Source organism: Pelobates fuscus, chromosome 2, assembly GCF_036172605.1.
Source record: "Pelobates fuscus isolate aPelFus1 chromosome 2, aPelFus1.pri, whole genome shotgun sequence".
In the NCBI taxonomy this organism is placed as follows: Eukaryota; Metazoa; Chordata; class Amphibia; order Anura; family Pelobatidae; genus Pelobates; species Pelobates fuscus.
The window spans coordinates 394069524-394086888 of record NC_086318.1 but is presented as its reverse complement, the minus strand read 5'-3'; the positions used below and the strand labels follow the sequence as shown (position 1 = coordinate 394086888).

General features: G+C 40.3%; 1 protein-coding gene across 1 annotated transcript; it reads right to left on the bottom strand.

The window, feature by feature from the left end:
- Positions 1 to 1509: 1509 nt before the first annotated feature.
- Positions 1510 to 2439, bottom strand: LOC134586393 (uncharacterized). Its single transcript, XM_063441885.1, has one exon. It carries the CDS (start codon positions 2437 to 2439, stop codon positions 1510 to 1512), a length of 930 nt encoding a protein of 309 aa, XP_063297955.1.
- Between the last annotated feature and the right edge of the window lie 14926 nt (positions 2440 to 17365).

Genomic DNA, 17365 nt, shown 5'->3' with positions numbered 1-17365 from the left:
AATAGGTTATTGATGTAATCCCATTATCCTTTGGCAGACTCCAGTCTTTGCTTGTTAAATCTAGACCTAATAAAGAAAGTTTATACACTATGTAATCTTTAGTACATACAGTAGGAAACTGAGAGTAAAGTTCCCCTGATGTGCTTAGTCCATCTCTCTAATGGAACAGAACATGTGTTAAGGAGCACACACATTTACAAAGTGATACAAATACACAGCATTTCTTTAGTTACCAGTCTGATCTGCTTTCAATAAGACATTTACAGAAATGTCACCCACCCATCCTGTTCTTCCATGCAATTGGCTTAATAATCACATTTCAGGATGTATACCTAAACCACGAAGTGCAATCCCCTTGAATTCTCTATTACCTCACTCCATTTTACTTGATCGTAATAAATGCTTCTGTTAATAGAACAGCATGCTAATGCATTTTTTCCTGCCATTGTATGTAACATATTTTCTAATTCTTCTGCCCTATTCAGCATTTGACCCCAACGATGGGGGATTATGGTATTAAGTCCCTGCACAGCACACATTCTTTGCAGACTTTCACTAAATGCTATAAGCCTGCTGCAGAGCAGAATAAAAGTGAAAAGATACCGTCTGCTCTTAAGCTCTGGACATACAAGGTCGGGATCCAATTGGAAGGGAAGCAGAATTTTAAAAAAGAAAGAGGTTTGACAAAATTTTAATCCTTGTCATTTTCATTTCTCTTACCCCGTGGATTTGGGTGATTTTATTTACACTGTCAGCTTGAGCCAGGGGATTGAGGGTGAAGCTTTTATGGAGATTATGAAACGTACATACACTGTACTGCAGGCAGTATGTGCTTTTACAAATTCCGCGTGGCTAACAGATCACCTACAGGACATAGTGTTATGTCATCCCGCTTGTGATATGCTTGTATACGCAGCGTGCTTTGTATTATTAATTATAGAATGAAGTCACACAGTCTGCAAGTAATTTAACAACTTCTGGAATCTAGGAGTCAGCTCAAAAAGACACGACAATGTGTCATGATGGCTACGGACTACTATTAAACCTTTCTTTCTCTTCTGCTTTACTGCTTTCCTTCGTGAAGCTCAAAAGGTAAATGATAAGGCACATGCGCAACTGTATCAATACCCTACATTGATGCCATCCTCAAAACCCCTTGAGAAAGGAAAGAAGCCCCCCAAAAATGGTAAAGTCTAACCCTGGTGAATCTCTATCAGATATGAAGTAAGTTAGGTAGGCATAGGTATGTATCAGGTATGTATACGATATGTAGGTACATAGGTAGGTACTGGCAAGGCACTAGTAAAGCATTAGTACATTGCCATCCTTCAAGTCAAATGAATTTGAAAACACGCAAAAAGTTGAAGCAACATGTGAAATGGGACGATTCACTAAATACCAATTTGCAGTGGAGTGGTTGATGTGAAAAAGTACAAAAAAAGACAGAAAAAAAACAGACAACTACAATTCATTGTTTAATATATACACCTTCTCATATTTTGCTGAAAATTAGGGTTTGATTTGATGCATGGTGGCACTGGGTTTGGTTTGATGCATTGTGGCACTGGGTTTGGTTGATGCATGGTGGCACTGAGTTTGGTTTGATGCATGATGGCTCTGGGTTTGGTGGATGCATGGTGGCACTGGGTATGGTTTGATGCATGGTGGCACTGGGTTTGGTTTGATGCATGATGGCACTGAGTTTGGTTGATGCATGGTGGCACTGGGTATGGTTTGATGCATGGTGGCACTGGGTTTAGTTTGATGCATGGTGGCACTGGGTTTGGTTTGATGCATGGTGGCACTGGGTTTGGTTTGATGCATGGTGGCACTGGGTTTAGTTTGATGCATGGTGGCACTGGGTTTGGTTGATGCATGGTGGCACTGGGTTTGGTTTGATGCATGGTGGCACTGGGTTTGGTTGATGCATGGTGGCACTGGGTTTAGTTTGATGCATGGTGGCACTGGGTTTGGTTTGATGCATGGTGGCACTGGGTTTAGTTTGATGCATGGTGGCACTGGGTTTGGTTTGATGCATGGTGACACTGGGTTTGGTTGATGCATGGTGGCACTGGGTTTAGTTTGATGCATGGTGGCACTGGGTATGGTTTGATGCATGGTGGCACTGGGTTTGGTTGATGCATGGTGGCACTGGGTATGGTTTGATGCATGGTGGCACTGGGTTTGGTTTGATGCATGGTGGCACTGGGTTTGGTTGATGCATGGTGGCGCTGGGTTTAGTTTGATGCATGGTGGCACTGGGTTTGGTTTGATGCATGGTGGCACTGGGTATGGTTTGATGCATGGTGGCACTGGGTTTAGTTTGATGCATGGTGGCACTGGGTTTGGTTTGATGCATGGTGGCACTGGGTTTGGTTTGATGCATGGTGGCACTGGGTTTAGTTTGATGCATGGTGGCACTGGGTTTGGTTGATGCATGGTGGCACTGGGAATTTTTTTTAATACATTACCTATGCTTTTTGTATTGGAATTTTGTGTTTGCATCACAATTCGATACGTCTTAGCTGTTTTAATGAAACAAATAGTTTTAACGCAATTTGACTGACTGAATCAACAAACAAATGAACAAAAGCAGATATTTCTGACTCTATTGTTGAATTCAGGTAAATAGTAATTTTCTATTACCTTCAAACACATTTGTATTATGGGAAGAAAACTATGTATTCACACATTTGTGTTTATCTCAAAATAACTGTGGCTCCTTCCATCGGTACCCAAGTCTCTGTTTTTGAATTCTTTCTAGCTGTTTTTTATGTTCCCGGTGCCTTGAACCATCATTCATATAAAATAAGTCTAGCTCTGAGTTGGCTGTATTTGGCCTTTTGCCTCTACTATCCCCAAAGCAAAAAAATAAGATTTCTTCCAACAAAAACAAGCAAAAATCATACACAATGACTTCCTTCCTCTCACCCTCTTGAGAGCTGAATGACATTAGAACACTTGAGATGTTGAAAACTTGTTGTTTCCAGCATGAACCGAGAAATGGCAATAAAGGGGATACCAGGAAATGTACCAAAGTCCTTGAATGCAGATGGAAGAAGCAATTCTAACACTTAAAACTAAACAATCTTCTTAATGACATCGAAGAAAGAGGGACTTGCTCAGTCTCATTCACAGCTTGTTTTCTATATTTCAATAATTAATATTTATCAAGGTGGGTTCTGTCAAACGGGCTAAATTAGATGTGTCCCTGACAATCGAAATCGGCTAAGAAATTTTGAAAATGTAATAATAGTTTTTTTTTTATACACATCTCTATGCCTCTGTGTATATGATATATATCTAAATTTCATGTATTAAAAATGATATATTAAACATTGCTTATAGGGAATTTTTCTTTTTTTGTATATTATCCAAATATATCCTTCATCAAATACTTAAAAATAAAAACACATAGCCATGTAACAAAGCAACGTTCAAGTTCAAGAACAAAATTTTCAATGAAACAAATATGTCTCTAAATATCTAATTACTAAGAATATTACATTATTTTCAGTTATTATCAGTGAAATCCAACAATTCACACTTAAGTGATTAACCCTGAAAGTATTTTGTGAACAAAATGCAACAGGAAATCAGTTAAAGCGGTTCTGTCACCCCAAATCCCAAAGTAGAGTATTTTTAGATGCTTGACAAAGGGGGAGCTTAAGGAAGATCCACTTCCTTTGTCAAGTGCCATTTTTCAACAATACTCACCTTACCATCGAGTCTACCTATCAAGTCTTTAATCTTGTGAGTTCTCTTTATTCCCGAGTGCCACGCATGCCCAGTACAATTGCCTCTACTTGTGGCTTACTAAGTGTGACAGAGCTCCTCTAGTTAGGCTGAGTATCTCCGCCAAGAATCCTTTCTCTCCTGGAACCGAGCAGCCAAACTGATTACAGCTTGTCCCAAACATTATTAGAAAACACACAGGTATATATATACACACATTCCCAACAGGGGGTCATTATGAACAACGTTATGCATTGCATAACCTGGGCATCTTGGTGTCAACGACATAGCTAACTTAGCACAAGATAATTTAATTACCTACCAGACACCAGGGGAACTAACAATAATCTGTTGTGGTGGAGGAGGTAACTACAGTCCGGTTCCAGCTAATAAAATTGACTGGGCAATCTATCACACTAGGCATGCACGGCCAGCATTCGTTTCTAGAAGCAGTTAGAAGATGTCACTGACAGTCATTTTAGAAGAAGAGCTGCGCTGAAAATTAAAGGCCTTTAATAGGTACGAATAATGTAACAGAAACAAAAACCATGCTGGAGGGGTAAGGAAGATACATGCTCTAGGGGAGCAATACAAAAATTACAAACTGCTTATGATAGAGCCACTTTAAAATATCATCAGATATTTTTACAGCAATTTCCTGACCTGTATGGCAAGTGTAGTGACCAGTTCATTACATTAAGCAATAGTTAACTTCATTCTCCAGATAATTTCACAGCATTGCAAGCTAGCTAAAAAAAACAGAGTGCTACCAAACTACCCATAAGTGTCAATCCATACATTGAAAGCTATGCTAGCTGAGCTTAGAGTGAATTTCAGGTGACTAGTGTTGGCTATGGGTGAAGATGCCAGTTATTGTGCAAACCCCATTTCCTCAAAGATTTCGGTAAAAAATACACCTGGTTCCAAAGCATAAAGATGAACCTCCTCTCAGAGAGAGATTGATTTGTTTATATGGAGTAATCGTAGAAGAGAGTGACATAATCGAATCAGAGCCTTATACTCCCCTCCAGATAGAAACAGATGGGTAGATCTGGAGTCTCAACTGCTAACTTCTGACTTCCCAATATTTTATCTGTGGCTGAAAAAACACCAAAAAGAGACCTATCTTTCATCCTACCTATCCTTCCCTTTGAATATTGTGTTAAAAGAGTAGACTCAATAAAATAATAAAATATACTATATTTAATTTGTTAATGAAATAAAGATTGGTCATTAAGAGAAGAATTTAAGGTATGTCGCGAGCTTCTGTGGCGAAAACCACCCATAAAATACACACTTAGATAATGCCACTGGGAGAACAGATGTTTCACTATTAACAGTTCCCCCAAAGTGGCCCAACTGAAAGAATTGCCTCAAAACTAATCACTATTATGAAAACAGAATGTGAGAAAACAGTTAAAACTCCTCAGCGAATGCTTGTCTCCACTACAATTATAGCTACTGAAATTTGGATATAAGTGGTGGTTAGATCAGGGGTGCTCTGGATGCCAGGAGTGTTAATATCATGTGGTTGCTACAGTTCAATTGGACATGAGAATCTTGAGTAGCTTATCAAGAAATAGTGGTATAGTTGGGGGGTCACTATTCTTCTTCTGGATAAGACTGTCATCTCAACAAGGCATACCAGTTACATTTTAACTCACTACCGGTCTCCATTCAGAGACTACACTTTTAGGTTCTTGGATCCCAGGTTAGGCTGTTCTCTCCCACATAATGTGAAGGCGGTGAATGAGAGGCCTGGTTCACAATGGTAATTCTAGGGTGACCATGTGCTATCCTTCATCTTGGAACAGACTACTAGCTCAACTGAAGACTAAATAGACTGAACTAAAGCAATCAGCATCCCTGATAGCATATTGATGTTATTTATAACTATGAATTACTTTAGTAAATATGCACCAGTAGTTAAAAATGTTAATAATAATGGAAATATTGGTGATCTAACAAAGATAGATAGACAGACAGACAGACAGACAGATAGAACGATGGATATATAGATAGATAGATAGATAGATAGATAGACATATTGTCAAACAGTGTTTATATATTTATTTATAATTATTACTTTTCCCATTCAAGTGTCTAGGAGTACTTTGAAACAACATTCCTTTGTTACTGACAGATAGACAGACAAAAATGCAAACAAAACACTCACATACAAACACACATATGTACAACAAAACACTTATATACAAACATATATAAAGACGCATATGTACATTTGTAATATTTTTATAATACCAATTGCTCAATGCTATTTCTTTTATTTCTATATTCTTTTCTCGTTTTGCTGGCGTTTTCTCCTTTCTCCTTCAAACAATGATGTTCTTCAATAAATACCTATATTGTATTGACTCCCATCCATAACTGCATTTTCCTCTGTTTCTCAAGTTCTCTTCAAGTGCTTTTCAGGAACAAAGGTTTGCACCTTCAACATACCTTGATATTTTTAAACTCACATTAGTACTTTCACCCTGTTAAGGAATTTTATTGTATGTCTGTCCGTGTTTTAAAACCATCTTTAAATGTACAATGTGGCTTTCTGTTACAATAGCTATTTTGGAATTGAACTATGCTTCTTCGTAAATGGGGAAATTAATTACTTATAGAAGTACCAAAACATTACGTTCTAAATATATTAATTGCTATAAACTGTAATTCATTCAATTGGATATTAAACGACCACAGCATATATTATTGCTTTTATTTAGCTGTAGAATAAATCAATATTTTTATCAAGTGGAACATAAAAAACTTAAAATAAGTGGTAATAATCTTAAATAGGTGTTTTTGAAAAGATTGACAGACGGACATACAGACAGATAGTTTTAAATATTTATTCATAATAATCACATTTCCCATAAAGTATCCAGGAGTACTTTGTATCCATTTTTTGTCACTGACTTTCATTTTAGACACTTACAATTCTCCAGTCTTAAATCAGTAGCTAAAGCAGGCAAGCGGCTAAATGGTTCTACTGGCGGGTTTAGGCTAGTTGTGCAATCCACCTGTTATTTATGGCCCTGAGACATGTTAGGAACCAGCTATGCTGAGTGCTTCTGCAGGAAAACTACTGTGCAAAGACAAGCATCTGTGTCTTGCAGCTGTTAAGTAAACTCCATGTGTCTTACCAGCTGTTTCTTCAATTGCTTAAGGAAAAAAAAAAGAAAAAAAAATGAGCATCAATGCCTTTCGCTACTTAGAAAGCAAGAAAGTGTTACAGCTCAACGTACATTTATCTAGTGTTTGGGGTTTTTTCCAGTATATATCGTGCAGAATGGTTAATGTATTTCGATATGCGTTGCATTTAGTGTCTGAGCTACTTAAAAAAATAGGGATTCTTAAACTTTTTACCGTGATGTTTGTACTATCCGTCATGGCTGACAAGCTGAAATGTAAAAAATAAGTGAATTTGGTGGCAATTTGTAAATGGTATGAAAGAAGATGTTACTTCATTCACTGTATTTTCAGAATATGGATCTATGCGTGAATAGAACCAGTTGATCCTCTAATCTGCCCACTCTATGTCTAAAAGTTAGGTATCACTGCAAGTTGGAATGCAAGTGTAACAGTAAGCATTTTGTCCGGGCACAGAATATACTGAAACACACTGCAGATACATACATTGCAATGCATACTGATTGATCTAGGTTCAAGCGAGGATTGGTCACAAAATACAACATACATAGTACACTTAATTAGAAACTATCTTTAAACCAAATACATGTCTTATGTAAACAGGAGCGAGGGCCCGAGGCAGTCAGGGGCCTGGCTGCATGCACCTTTCTCAAGTGGAGATCAGAGATCTCCAATGTCAGAAGGAAGGTTGCAGGGGCCCTGGATGGCACAGAGGGCCCCTGCAACATATTGCTCAGCAAATTAATTCCCCCATTCAGCGTGAGACCTGGCAGCATACCTGCTCTCACTGCCAGGTCTCCTCTCTGTCCTTGCAGCTACTGCACAGTGCTCCATGTGAGAATGGGATGGGGCAGGAAGTGATATCAAAGTTCTCACACGGAGCACTCACAGCATGGATGGGGGGTAAGAACAGGAGCAGCCACAGCAGATCCCACTCAGGCTAGTGCAGGTATGCAGGCTAGGGGTGAAAAGGGCAGATAAATATGTGGGATGAAGAGGTGAGACAGGGCAGAGGCACACAGGAGTTTATAGACATGTGGGTAAGATGTTGGCGAGACACCTCAGGAGTTTGTTTTTGTTTATTTATTATTTTTTTGTTGTCTTTCTTCCTTAATGTTTTTGTCTTTTTTCTGATGTGTGTGTTTTTTATCATAAATTGGGAACTCATGAGTTTCCACTTAGGGGATTTTTTTTTATTTTTTATTATTTAATAAGGTGTCATTACCTGATATTGATTGCTTGCCTGCTTACAGAAATATTTTTGTACAGGCCCTTATATATTACTTATTTTGCTGTTTAAGTGTGTTCCCTATGCTTATGAATATATAAATGTATTATTAATGTTTTTTATTGATAAAATGTATTCAAGATTAAATTTAAAAAGAAATTAATGGGGTGGGTTCAAAATTTAAAGGGGAACTATAGTGCCAGGAAAACAACGTTCTATTACTGGCACTATAGCTCCCTAAAGTGCTGCAGACCCCTTCCCTTCCCTCCCCAAGCCCCTCCCCCGTAGTGCAAAAGGGGTTTCCAACCCTGTGATTTCCTGATTCCAGCACCTATGTCACTCGGTGCTAGTTTAGGCTCCGCCTCCACTCTGAAAACCTAAGGCACATGCGCGGCAATGGCTGCACTCGCATTATACTTTCCCCATAGGAAAGCATGTATAATGCTTTTCTATGGGGTTTTACATGTTGCTGGATGTCCTCATGCATAGCGTGAGGACATCCAGCATCTGGCGACCAAAAGTCGCCAAACAACCCGGAAGTACCTTTATTGGCTGTCTAGTAGACAGTCACTACAGGTGGAGTTAACCCTCAAAGGTAATTATTGCAGTTTCTTAATTACCTTTACAGGGTTAAAGGGACACTGTAGGCACCCAGACCATTTCAGCTTATTGAAGTGGTCTGGGTGCTGTCTCCCTATTGCACTTAGTTTACATTGCAGCTCTAAGTCTGCCCTCAGTGGCTGTCTACCAGACAGCCACTAGAGGGCTTCTGGAATCCAAACGGACTTTTGGTCCGTTATCTGGCGCTGGACATCCTCACTGACATCCAGTGTCAGATTTTCCCCATAGGAAAGCATTGAATAATACTTTCCTATGGGGAGGTCTACTGTGCGCGCGGCCATTGCCGCTGACGTCGGTAGGGGAGGAGCGTGGGCGGAGCCTGACCCAGCACCGAGGGACATTGGCGCTGGATTCAGGTAAGTGACTGAAGGGGTTTTAACGCGAGGGAGGGGGGCACTGTAGGGACCAATAGTGCCAGGAAAACGGGTTGTAGGATCCCTTTGAAGGACCTGGGACAGTGCACCCAGATCACTTCAATAAACTGAAGTGGCCTGGGTGCCTATAGTGTCCCTTTAAGTGAGATGGAAAACAAATGTGGGTTATTTGGGAAGGAGACGTGTAAGGTGCAGCACAGGCACATCTGAGTGGGTTGTGAGGGGGGACAGAAATTGGTCAGATGGGTGACAAGTGGTGTTAGAGAGTAACAAAAGGGGAGGCAAGGAGTAACATAAAAGAGGGAGTTAATGGGAAGACACACATACAGATTGGTGAAGATATATATATAATATATATATATAAATATACCTCATTACACACATGCTGACACTGATTTCAGATGTACTCCTTATTCACATACATACTGATACAAGTTTCAAATACTCCAGCACACTCTGACACAGATTTTAGATACACCCCTCATTCACACACACACACACACACACACACGCGCGCGCTTACACTCATACAAATAGACTCCAGCATTCACATATACACACTGCTCAAACATACTGCATTTACACGCTGACAATCCGTATAATTCACTGGCATTCATACACCAACACTCCCCTGTGTTCACACACAAGTCCTCCACAAAAATACACTCCTGCATTCACATTCAAAATAAATACACCCTTACATTCACACATAAACGTTCCATACAAATACACTTCTGCTTTTACAAAAATCTGCTCTATTTACTCATAGAACAATGCATTTACACATTTACACTACATGCATGTCTGCATTATATACTCTGGCACTACACAAATTATAATGCAGGATTTACACACATCAGCATTACACACACACATATATAGTCCTACTTTGACACAAGGAATACACACACGGTCATTCACTAAAGCAAGAATTGCCTTAAATTGAAACAGAATTTAAAATGGAATGCCTAAAGAATCAAATTGAGCAAAAAACTTGACTTGGAGAATTTTTCTAATACAACTATTTATGCCTATAATTTAAAACTAACTTCTCCCATCATTTCAAATTAAATAGAATAATCCATACAGTGTTTTTTGAAAACATTTACTTAAACTAACACTATAGTGTCAGGAATGCAAATGTGTATTTCTACAACTATAGTTTTGAAAGCATAGTTTCGGTGACCAGCCCCCCATCAGAGAAGTAAAAGGTGTTTTTACTCACCTTTATTCCAGTACTGCGCCAATCTCGTTGCAGCTGGTTCTATCCACATTTTATGATATCAGCCAATCCATTGCTTTCTGAGGCTATTGCGCATGCGCAGCAAAACACTGCGCTGCACTAATCAGCATTTCCTCATAGAGTTGCATTGAGTCAGTGAAACTCTATGGGAAGTGTACAAGTCTACAGGCAGAGTTTGGAGACGTTGAACATCAGTGCCTCCCACTAAAGGTGTTCCTAGGCAGTAATGTAAACACTGCCTTTTTTTCTGAAAAGGCACTGGTTGCATTAAAGAGCCTGCAATGATTGGCTGTGGATACCAGAACAACTACATTAAGCTGTTTTAATAGTCAATATTTGGTCTTTGAAGGGCCCAGGATGTAATTTTGCTTGGGGGCCCAGAAAGCTGTCAGTCCGTCCCTGTATGTAAATGTTCCCCATGTGTTGCCCAGCTCCACTCCATAAAATGTTCATCTTCACCCCTACAATGTAAAACCTCACCCCCTGCAATTCTCACCTCCTCTCAACTGCAGTGTTAACCTGCACGCAACTGCAATGCTTATCTCCACTCAACTGCATCATCCTGAGTGGCTAGAACAGGTAAGTATTACAAGTGCTCACCCCCACTCCCTACAATGCTCACCTGCACGCAGCTGCAATGCTCACCTCTACCCCCTGCAATGCTTACCTCCACTGCAGTGCTCACCACTACTCAAATGCAGTGCTCACACCCTACAATATGCAATGCTCACCTCCTCCAGCTTCAGTGCTCACTTCTATTCAAATGCAGTTTCCACTTCCACTTAACTGCAATGTGGAATGTGGATCCAGCATCGCAGAAGAAACTCTTGCGGCTGTCAGGAAGACAGCCACTAGAGGCTGAATTAACCCTGCTATGTAAACATAGCAGTTTCTCTGAAACTGCTATGTTTACATGTGAAGGGTTAAAACCTGAGGGACCTGGCACCCAGACCACTTCATTGAGCTGAAGTGGTCTGGGTGACTATAGTGTCCCTTTAATGTGATAAAAACACAATTTTAAAAAATGCAGTGTCCAAACTTTACAATTAACGTGATAGTTATTTGATGTATATACTCACAATGCATATCCTATATCTACTCAATACCAAATGAAAATTATAATAAATTGACATTTCAATGCAAAACCTCCTCAATCTTTCCTCTAGCCACCTCCAATGGGGAATCTGAAGATGGGGGGCAGGGTTGGGTGCTCAACCCAAAATAAATCTGGTCTGGACTCCATACAAACATAGTAAAAAAAAAAGTGAATTGGGGGCACACCCATAACATGCATTTCTCAGCAATGGTGCTGCCGTAGAGACCAACATTTATACAAAATACAGATTAAGGAACAGCACACACATAAAAATACAGTTTTCAATTTTACAAGGCTACAATAAATCACCTATCTCAGCAAACAATTATGGGGATCCAGTCCTACCATAGGGCCATATTGTGTTAAGCCCACCACTACTCCACAGTACCCCAATATCGGTGGGTCCTACACTAATTCCAATGTGGGAGACAAATAAAAAAATTAGTCTGTTATAAGAGCTGTGTGAATATATAATGCAAAATAATTTTGCATTATATATATATATCACATAATTTAACCTGTAAAACAACTGATGTTGTAAGAGAAGGGGAGGGACACAGCAGAAGAAGTGCCTGAGAGTGAAATGTGCAGATTGGTTGAAAATAGCCAGAACAAATATGACACCACATTCACTCCATTCTCTTCTCTAACAACTTCAATTGTTAAATTCTGTCATATTGATCAGCACTCAATCAAACTCTCCAATAAAAAAGGTATCATTGCATACTGCAATACTCTTTATTTTGGCATGCTATAAATACTATAATAGTATGTTTAGCATATATGAAACATATTATAAACGTATTATCAGCATCACCTCAAACAGATAAAGCGGTACAAGAACGGCTTAAACCCGTCAGTCTTCTCTGCGGGCACTTGCAAGGAGAGAAAGGCACTTGTGTGTGTGTAAGCCCCTTCTTCTAACAGCAAATGATTCAATTAGATTGTGTCAGGTCTGTTTACACAGAACAAAAATAGATGAACACTAACAAATTGTTAATAAAACCATGGGTTACACTTTTTGGGGGTTAATACATGTTAAGGTACTCACCGGCAGCAGCATTTGATATTGATCCATGTTTAAAATGTATCTTAGTTGTCTTGTTAGTAAATCTCTCCTATTCTTCTGGCAAAATAGCATTAAATAAGATTACGAATGCTTAGTAGTAGCATTGAAAACAATCCTATATCATTGACAAATGCATGTATGGGGTTTATTCTCTAAATATATAATTGTAGCAAATTAAAAACTAATTGGCAAACTTCTGGAAAAAAAATTATGATTTGGAAACATTCTTCTGTTTTCAATTTAGTTACAATTCAGAAAATAATAATAGTGAAAATTAATATGATATTTATAGTGATGTCCCGAACTGTTCGCCAGGAACCGTTCGCTGGCGAACATAGCTTGTTCGTGGCAAACGCGGCGGGCAAACATATGTGATGCTCGGTCCGCCCCTATTCGTCATCATTGAGTAAACTTTGACCCTGTACCTCACAGTCAGCAGACAATTCCAGACAATCAGCAGCAGACCCTCCCTCCCAGACCCTCCCACCTCCATGATGAATAGGGGATGGACCGACCATCGAATATGTTCGCCCGCCGCGTTCGCCACGAACAAGCTATGTTCGCCGGCGAACAGTTCGGGACATCACTAGATATTTATTATTATTATGTACATTATAATAGCAGGTGGTGTATTGGAATATCTATTAGCACAGTGCTGAGTGAGTGAATGTTGCTAGCCCATCACTGTGTGAGTTTGTGCATGAGCTGGTGGCCTGGAATTCTCAGTGTTCTTCAAGCCTGGACTGGCCCACTGGGATATTACCTTGCGGACTACAGTATTTGAGGCTGACTAGGCTGCCAGAGACATCCTGGTTGTCAGTGGTAGCAACGTTGTCACAGGAAACGGAATCTGTACTGTTAGGTATGTTAGGACCTATGATGTCACAACTCTGTAAGCCTTCATTTATCAGATATATGTATATATATATATATACATGTAGCTAGGACCCACCTCACCGAGATGTGCATTTTCAAGCAGCAAAAATGCCCATTATTTGTACTTGCTCTGCAGGCCAAACGTTCCCAGATCTTCGTGACTTTTATAAAGTTTACAAAAACATATAACACCTTAATGTGTAATTTAATTCATTTATAATACAAAAATGTATTTCTGATCGTTTGAATTCATTAAAAGCCATTTAGAATGTTGAATTCCATATTGCTGCTATGGAAAATAGATTTCAATCATTTACCAATCCAGTTGTCAATTTTCCTAGCTAGGTGAATGTAGTTTTCGAATACAACTCTTCCAGCCAAGTTCCTGGGAATCCAAATTACATTTTACCAGTGACTCAATATGTTAATTCAACTGAATCATATATTTTTTTAAATTTCATTTTAATTGTCATTAATTCATAAATACTGGTAAGATCTTGTTCTCCTGCTAGCAACATATGGTAGAGCTAGGTATCAGTGTGAACCTAGAACTACCCCTATCAACAAGGGTGACATTCAAGGGTGGCATTCAATGGTCTCAAATCAATTTAATAGATATGCACATCTTTTACACATTCAGTTATGTTTCTGTAGAGATGTTTGCTGACATCAACAGGTGTTCCTGAAGTGAGTTACTGGTTCCATTTGGAATGCCTACTCTTGCCTGCTATGTCACTGCACTATTATCAAGCATTATCTAGCAGTATCTATGTAGATGCAGATCTAATACAGCAGCAGAGATGCTCTTATCACACAGTTAAAGCACAAACGGAACTCTGCAAAGCACAGATCAGGGAAATCTCTCTGCTAATGTGACCAATATTTGGCACTTCTCCTATAAATCATGTTTGGCCATTCAGAATACTGAATCTTTTATTTCTGTAACATACAAATATGCTGAAACATTTATTCCCACAAAAATAGAATAAGGTTAGTCTGGAATTGTATGCAGTATATATATCTAGGCCTTGGGGTCTGCGTGGCGTTCACTGCAGGACTCCAGTGGTTTCTTGTAGTTTTTGCATTGCTTATTGATTACCTGGTTTAATTTTGCTTATTGTCCTTTTTCAACTTGGGCACTGATTAGCAACTTGTTAGCCATTACTAACTCTCTAGAGATTACTATGTATAGAACCTGCATTATGCTTGTGCATCTTATTCATGTTAAACTATCAGCCATATCTACATAGTTGTTATTACCCATTACCTACTGTATGTAGAAACACAATTTTATTAAAGGACACGGAGGCTCACATTATGCTTTATCTCTTTCTTTATTCCTCAGCAGCAAAGATATAGATATTCATGGGGAAAAAAAACAAATAACCTCTGAGGGTTAACCATATAACATCTTAGCCAATGAAAGCAGACCACATTCAATATACTCCCATGTGACTCTAAGCTACTCCTCTTTCTTTGCTGCTGCCTCAGCTAAGTACCATAGATTATTTTTGCTCTGTCTATATTTTCTGTATTTTGCTAATAACTACTTGTTAATTAATTGTGTTTATTGGTATATTTTATTTCACTGTGTATTTGGAGCAGGGCCCTTTGTTTCAGGCCAAGGTTTTTGGTGGGGCCGGCAGACATTGGGGCCATCTGCCCGGCCATTTCTCTCGGGGTTCCTACCTGGGTTACCGAGGCTCCGTCATTACTAGATTCTAGCATACAGAGACCAAGTCCCCTTCACCTTTCTTCCCAGTCAGAGACAGATCATGGCAGTCCAGAGGAACCAGGGGTACCTCTTACAGCCGACGGCCTTATGGTGAGTGTTTTACCATCCCCTCTAAATTGTATGTCTTATGTCGGGGGCAGACTGTCCCAATCTTTCAATGCCTGGCACAGACTAACCTCAGATGTTTGGGTCCTAAACACCATTCTAGGTTATCACATCGAGTTTGTGCAGCACCCAGTGCAAACCTCCACCATGCCGCACCGTTTTTACCCCACAAGACAGGAACCTGGTAGTGGAGGAAATTCACACGCTCATGGAAAAGGGCGTGATCTACCAGGTTCCAATTTCCACTCCTGGGTTTTTGAGCAGCCTCTTCTTGATACCCAAGAAAGGTGGTGGTGTGAGACCAGTAATCAATCTGTGCTCCCTCAATGCATTTGCCCGGTATCACCATTTCAAAATGGAGGGAATCCACTGTCTTAGGGGCTTACTCAGGTTGGGGAATTGAATGGTCAAGCTCGACCTTCAAGACGCTTACCTCACAATTCCGATTGCCGAGGAATGCCAACACCTCTTTCAATTCCAGTGGGACGAGACTATGTGGCGATTCTGGTACCTCCCCTTTGGTCTGTCTTCGGCTCCATGGTGCTACACCAAGCTGCTGAAACCCGCAGTCGCCCTACTACGCAGCAGAGGTGTTCGTATGATCATATAACTAGACGATTTGCTCATTATCGCCCACAATGCCCACAGACTTTGTCAACCCCTCTCTTGGACGTTGTACCTCCTGCAAAACTTAGGATTTCTGATCAATTGGGAAAATTCAGTGCTCAACCCTTCCCGGCCCATGGAGTTCTTGGGTTTCCATATTTACAAAAGTCAAACTCATCAAGAAAGAAATCCGCAGAACATTGGCTCGTCCAGTTTTGACCTTGTGACAACTCGGCAGGATGATTGGTCTCCTCTCAGCCTCCATTCTGGCGAATTTCCCAGGGCCTCTCCATTACAAGGTTCTCCAAAGGTTAAAGGCCACACACCTATGCTTGGGTCGCTCTTATTCCGACTCTGTTCCACTCAATTACATGGCCAAAGAGGAACTCGCCTGGTGGCTACAACACATGAAAGCGTGGAACAGCAGCGCGATCTTCGGGACCACTCCAGATTTAATCATAGAATCCGATGCGAGTACACTCAGTTGGGGAGCTCGTTGTGGTCCTATCTCCACAGGAGGAAAATGGTCCCAAACAGACAAAGAGCTTCACATCAACGGCCTGGAACTCATGGCAGGGTTGTGTGCCCTAAAGAGCATCCTCAGGGTCACGACTAACTGCTCCTTCATACTGTGAATGGACAATATTTCCAATAAATCTGATACATTAACCACCTGGGCAGCACAAGATCCAAGATACTGACCAACCTGGCAAATGCGCTTTGGCAATACTGTCTGGATCACAAAATATCAGTACAAGCAGAATACATTCCAGGCTTGTCCAATACAACAGCGATTTGTGACTGGACCGCAAAATTTTTCTACAACTACAAACGCTCTGGGGCCCGATGCATATCAACCTTTTCGCGTCTTGATTGAACTCCCAACTCATGGTGTGTCAGGATTACAGTATGATCCAGCACGCAGAATTGTGTAACACAGAGGACTAATAGGTAACGTATACCAGACCTTACAATGGTCGGACTAATGTACCAAAGAATAGTCAGGAATAGCCGAGGTCAAGGGACACAGAAAGAGACACAATGATAAGGAAAAACCAGGGGTCAGGGAGGCCAGAAAACAGGGAAGTCAAAAACAATGCCAAAGTCAAAATACCAGAATAACCAGAATCAATAACGCGCTCTCGGACAACCACAAGGGAAACCACGACAGGGCACTGAGCAGGATGAGAACTGGGCCTAAATAACCCTCCTCTGGATCTGATAGGCTGTAATTGGCCTTTGACCCGAAAGGCAGTTACCATGTTCCATTTGCATAATTGTTGCTCAGCACAAACCCTCCTGTGGATTTGATTGATGCTTGGCCCAACTTTTCCTGTCAGGACAGTAATGTTGCTCGGCACAACTTTTCCTGTCAGAAAAGTAAATGTCATTAATCACATTTTTATATGCAGATGAATACGTGACATGGGTTCTTCATTTAGAGGCCGGACCCGGACGCCCTAGCAGCAGATGCCTTCCAACCATGGCCGAACAGACGACTTTATGCATTTCCTCCTT

Excerpts from the sequence above, each read along its gene's own strand:
- LOC134586393 (XM_063441885.1), bottom strand. The coding sequence starts at position 2,439 with ATGCATCAACCAAACCCAGTGCCACCATGCATCAAACTAAACCCAGTG.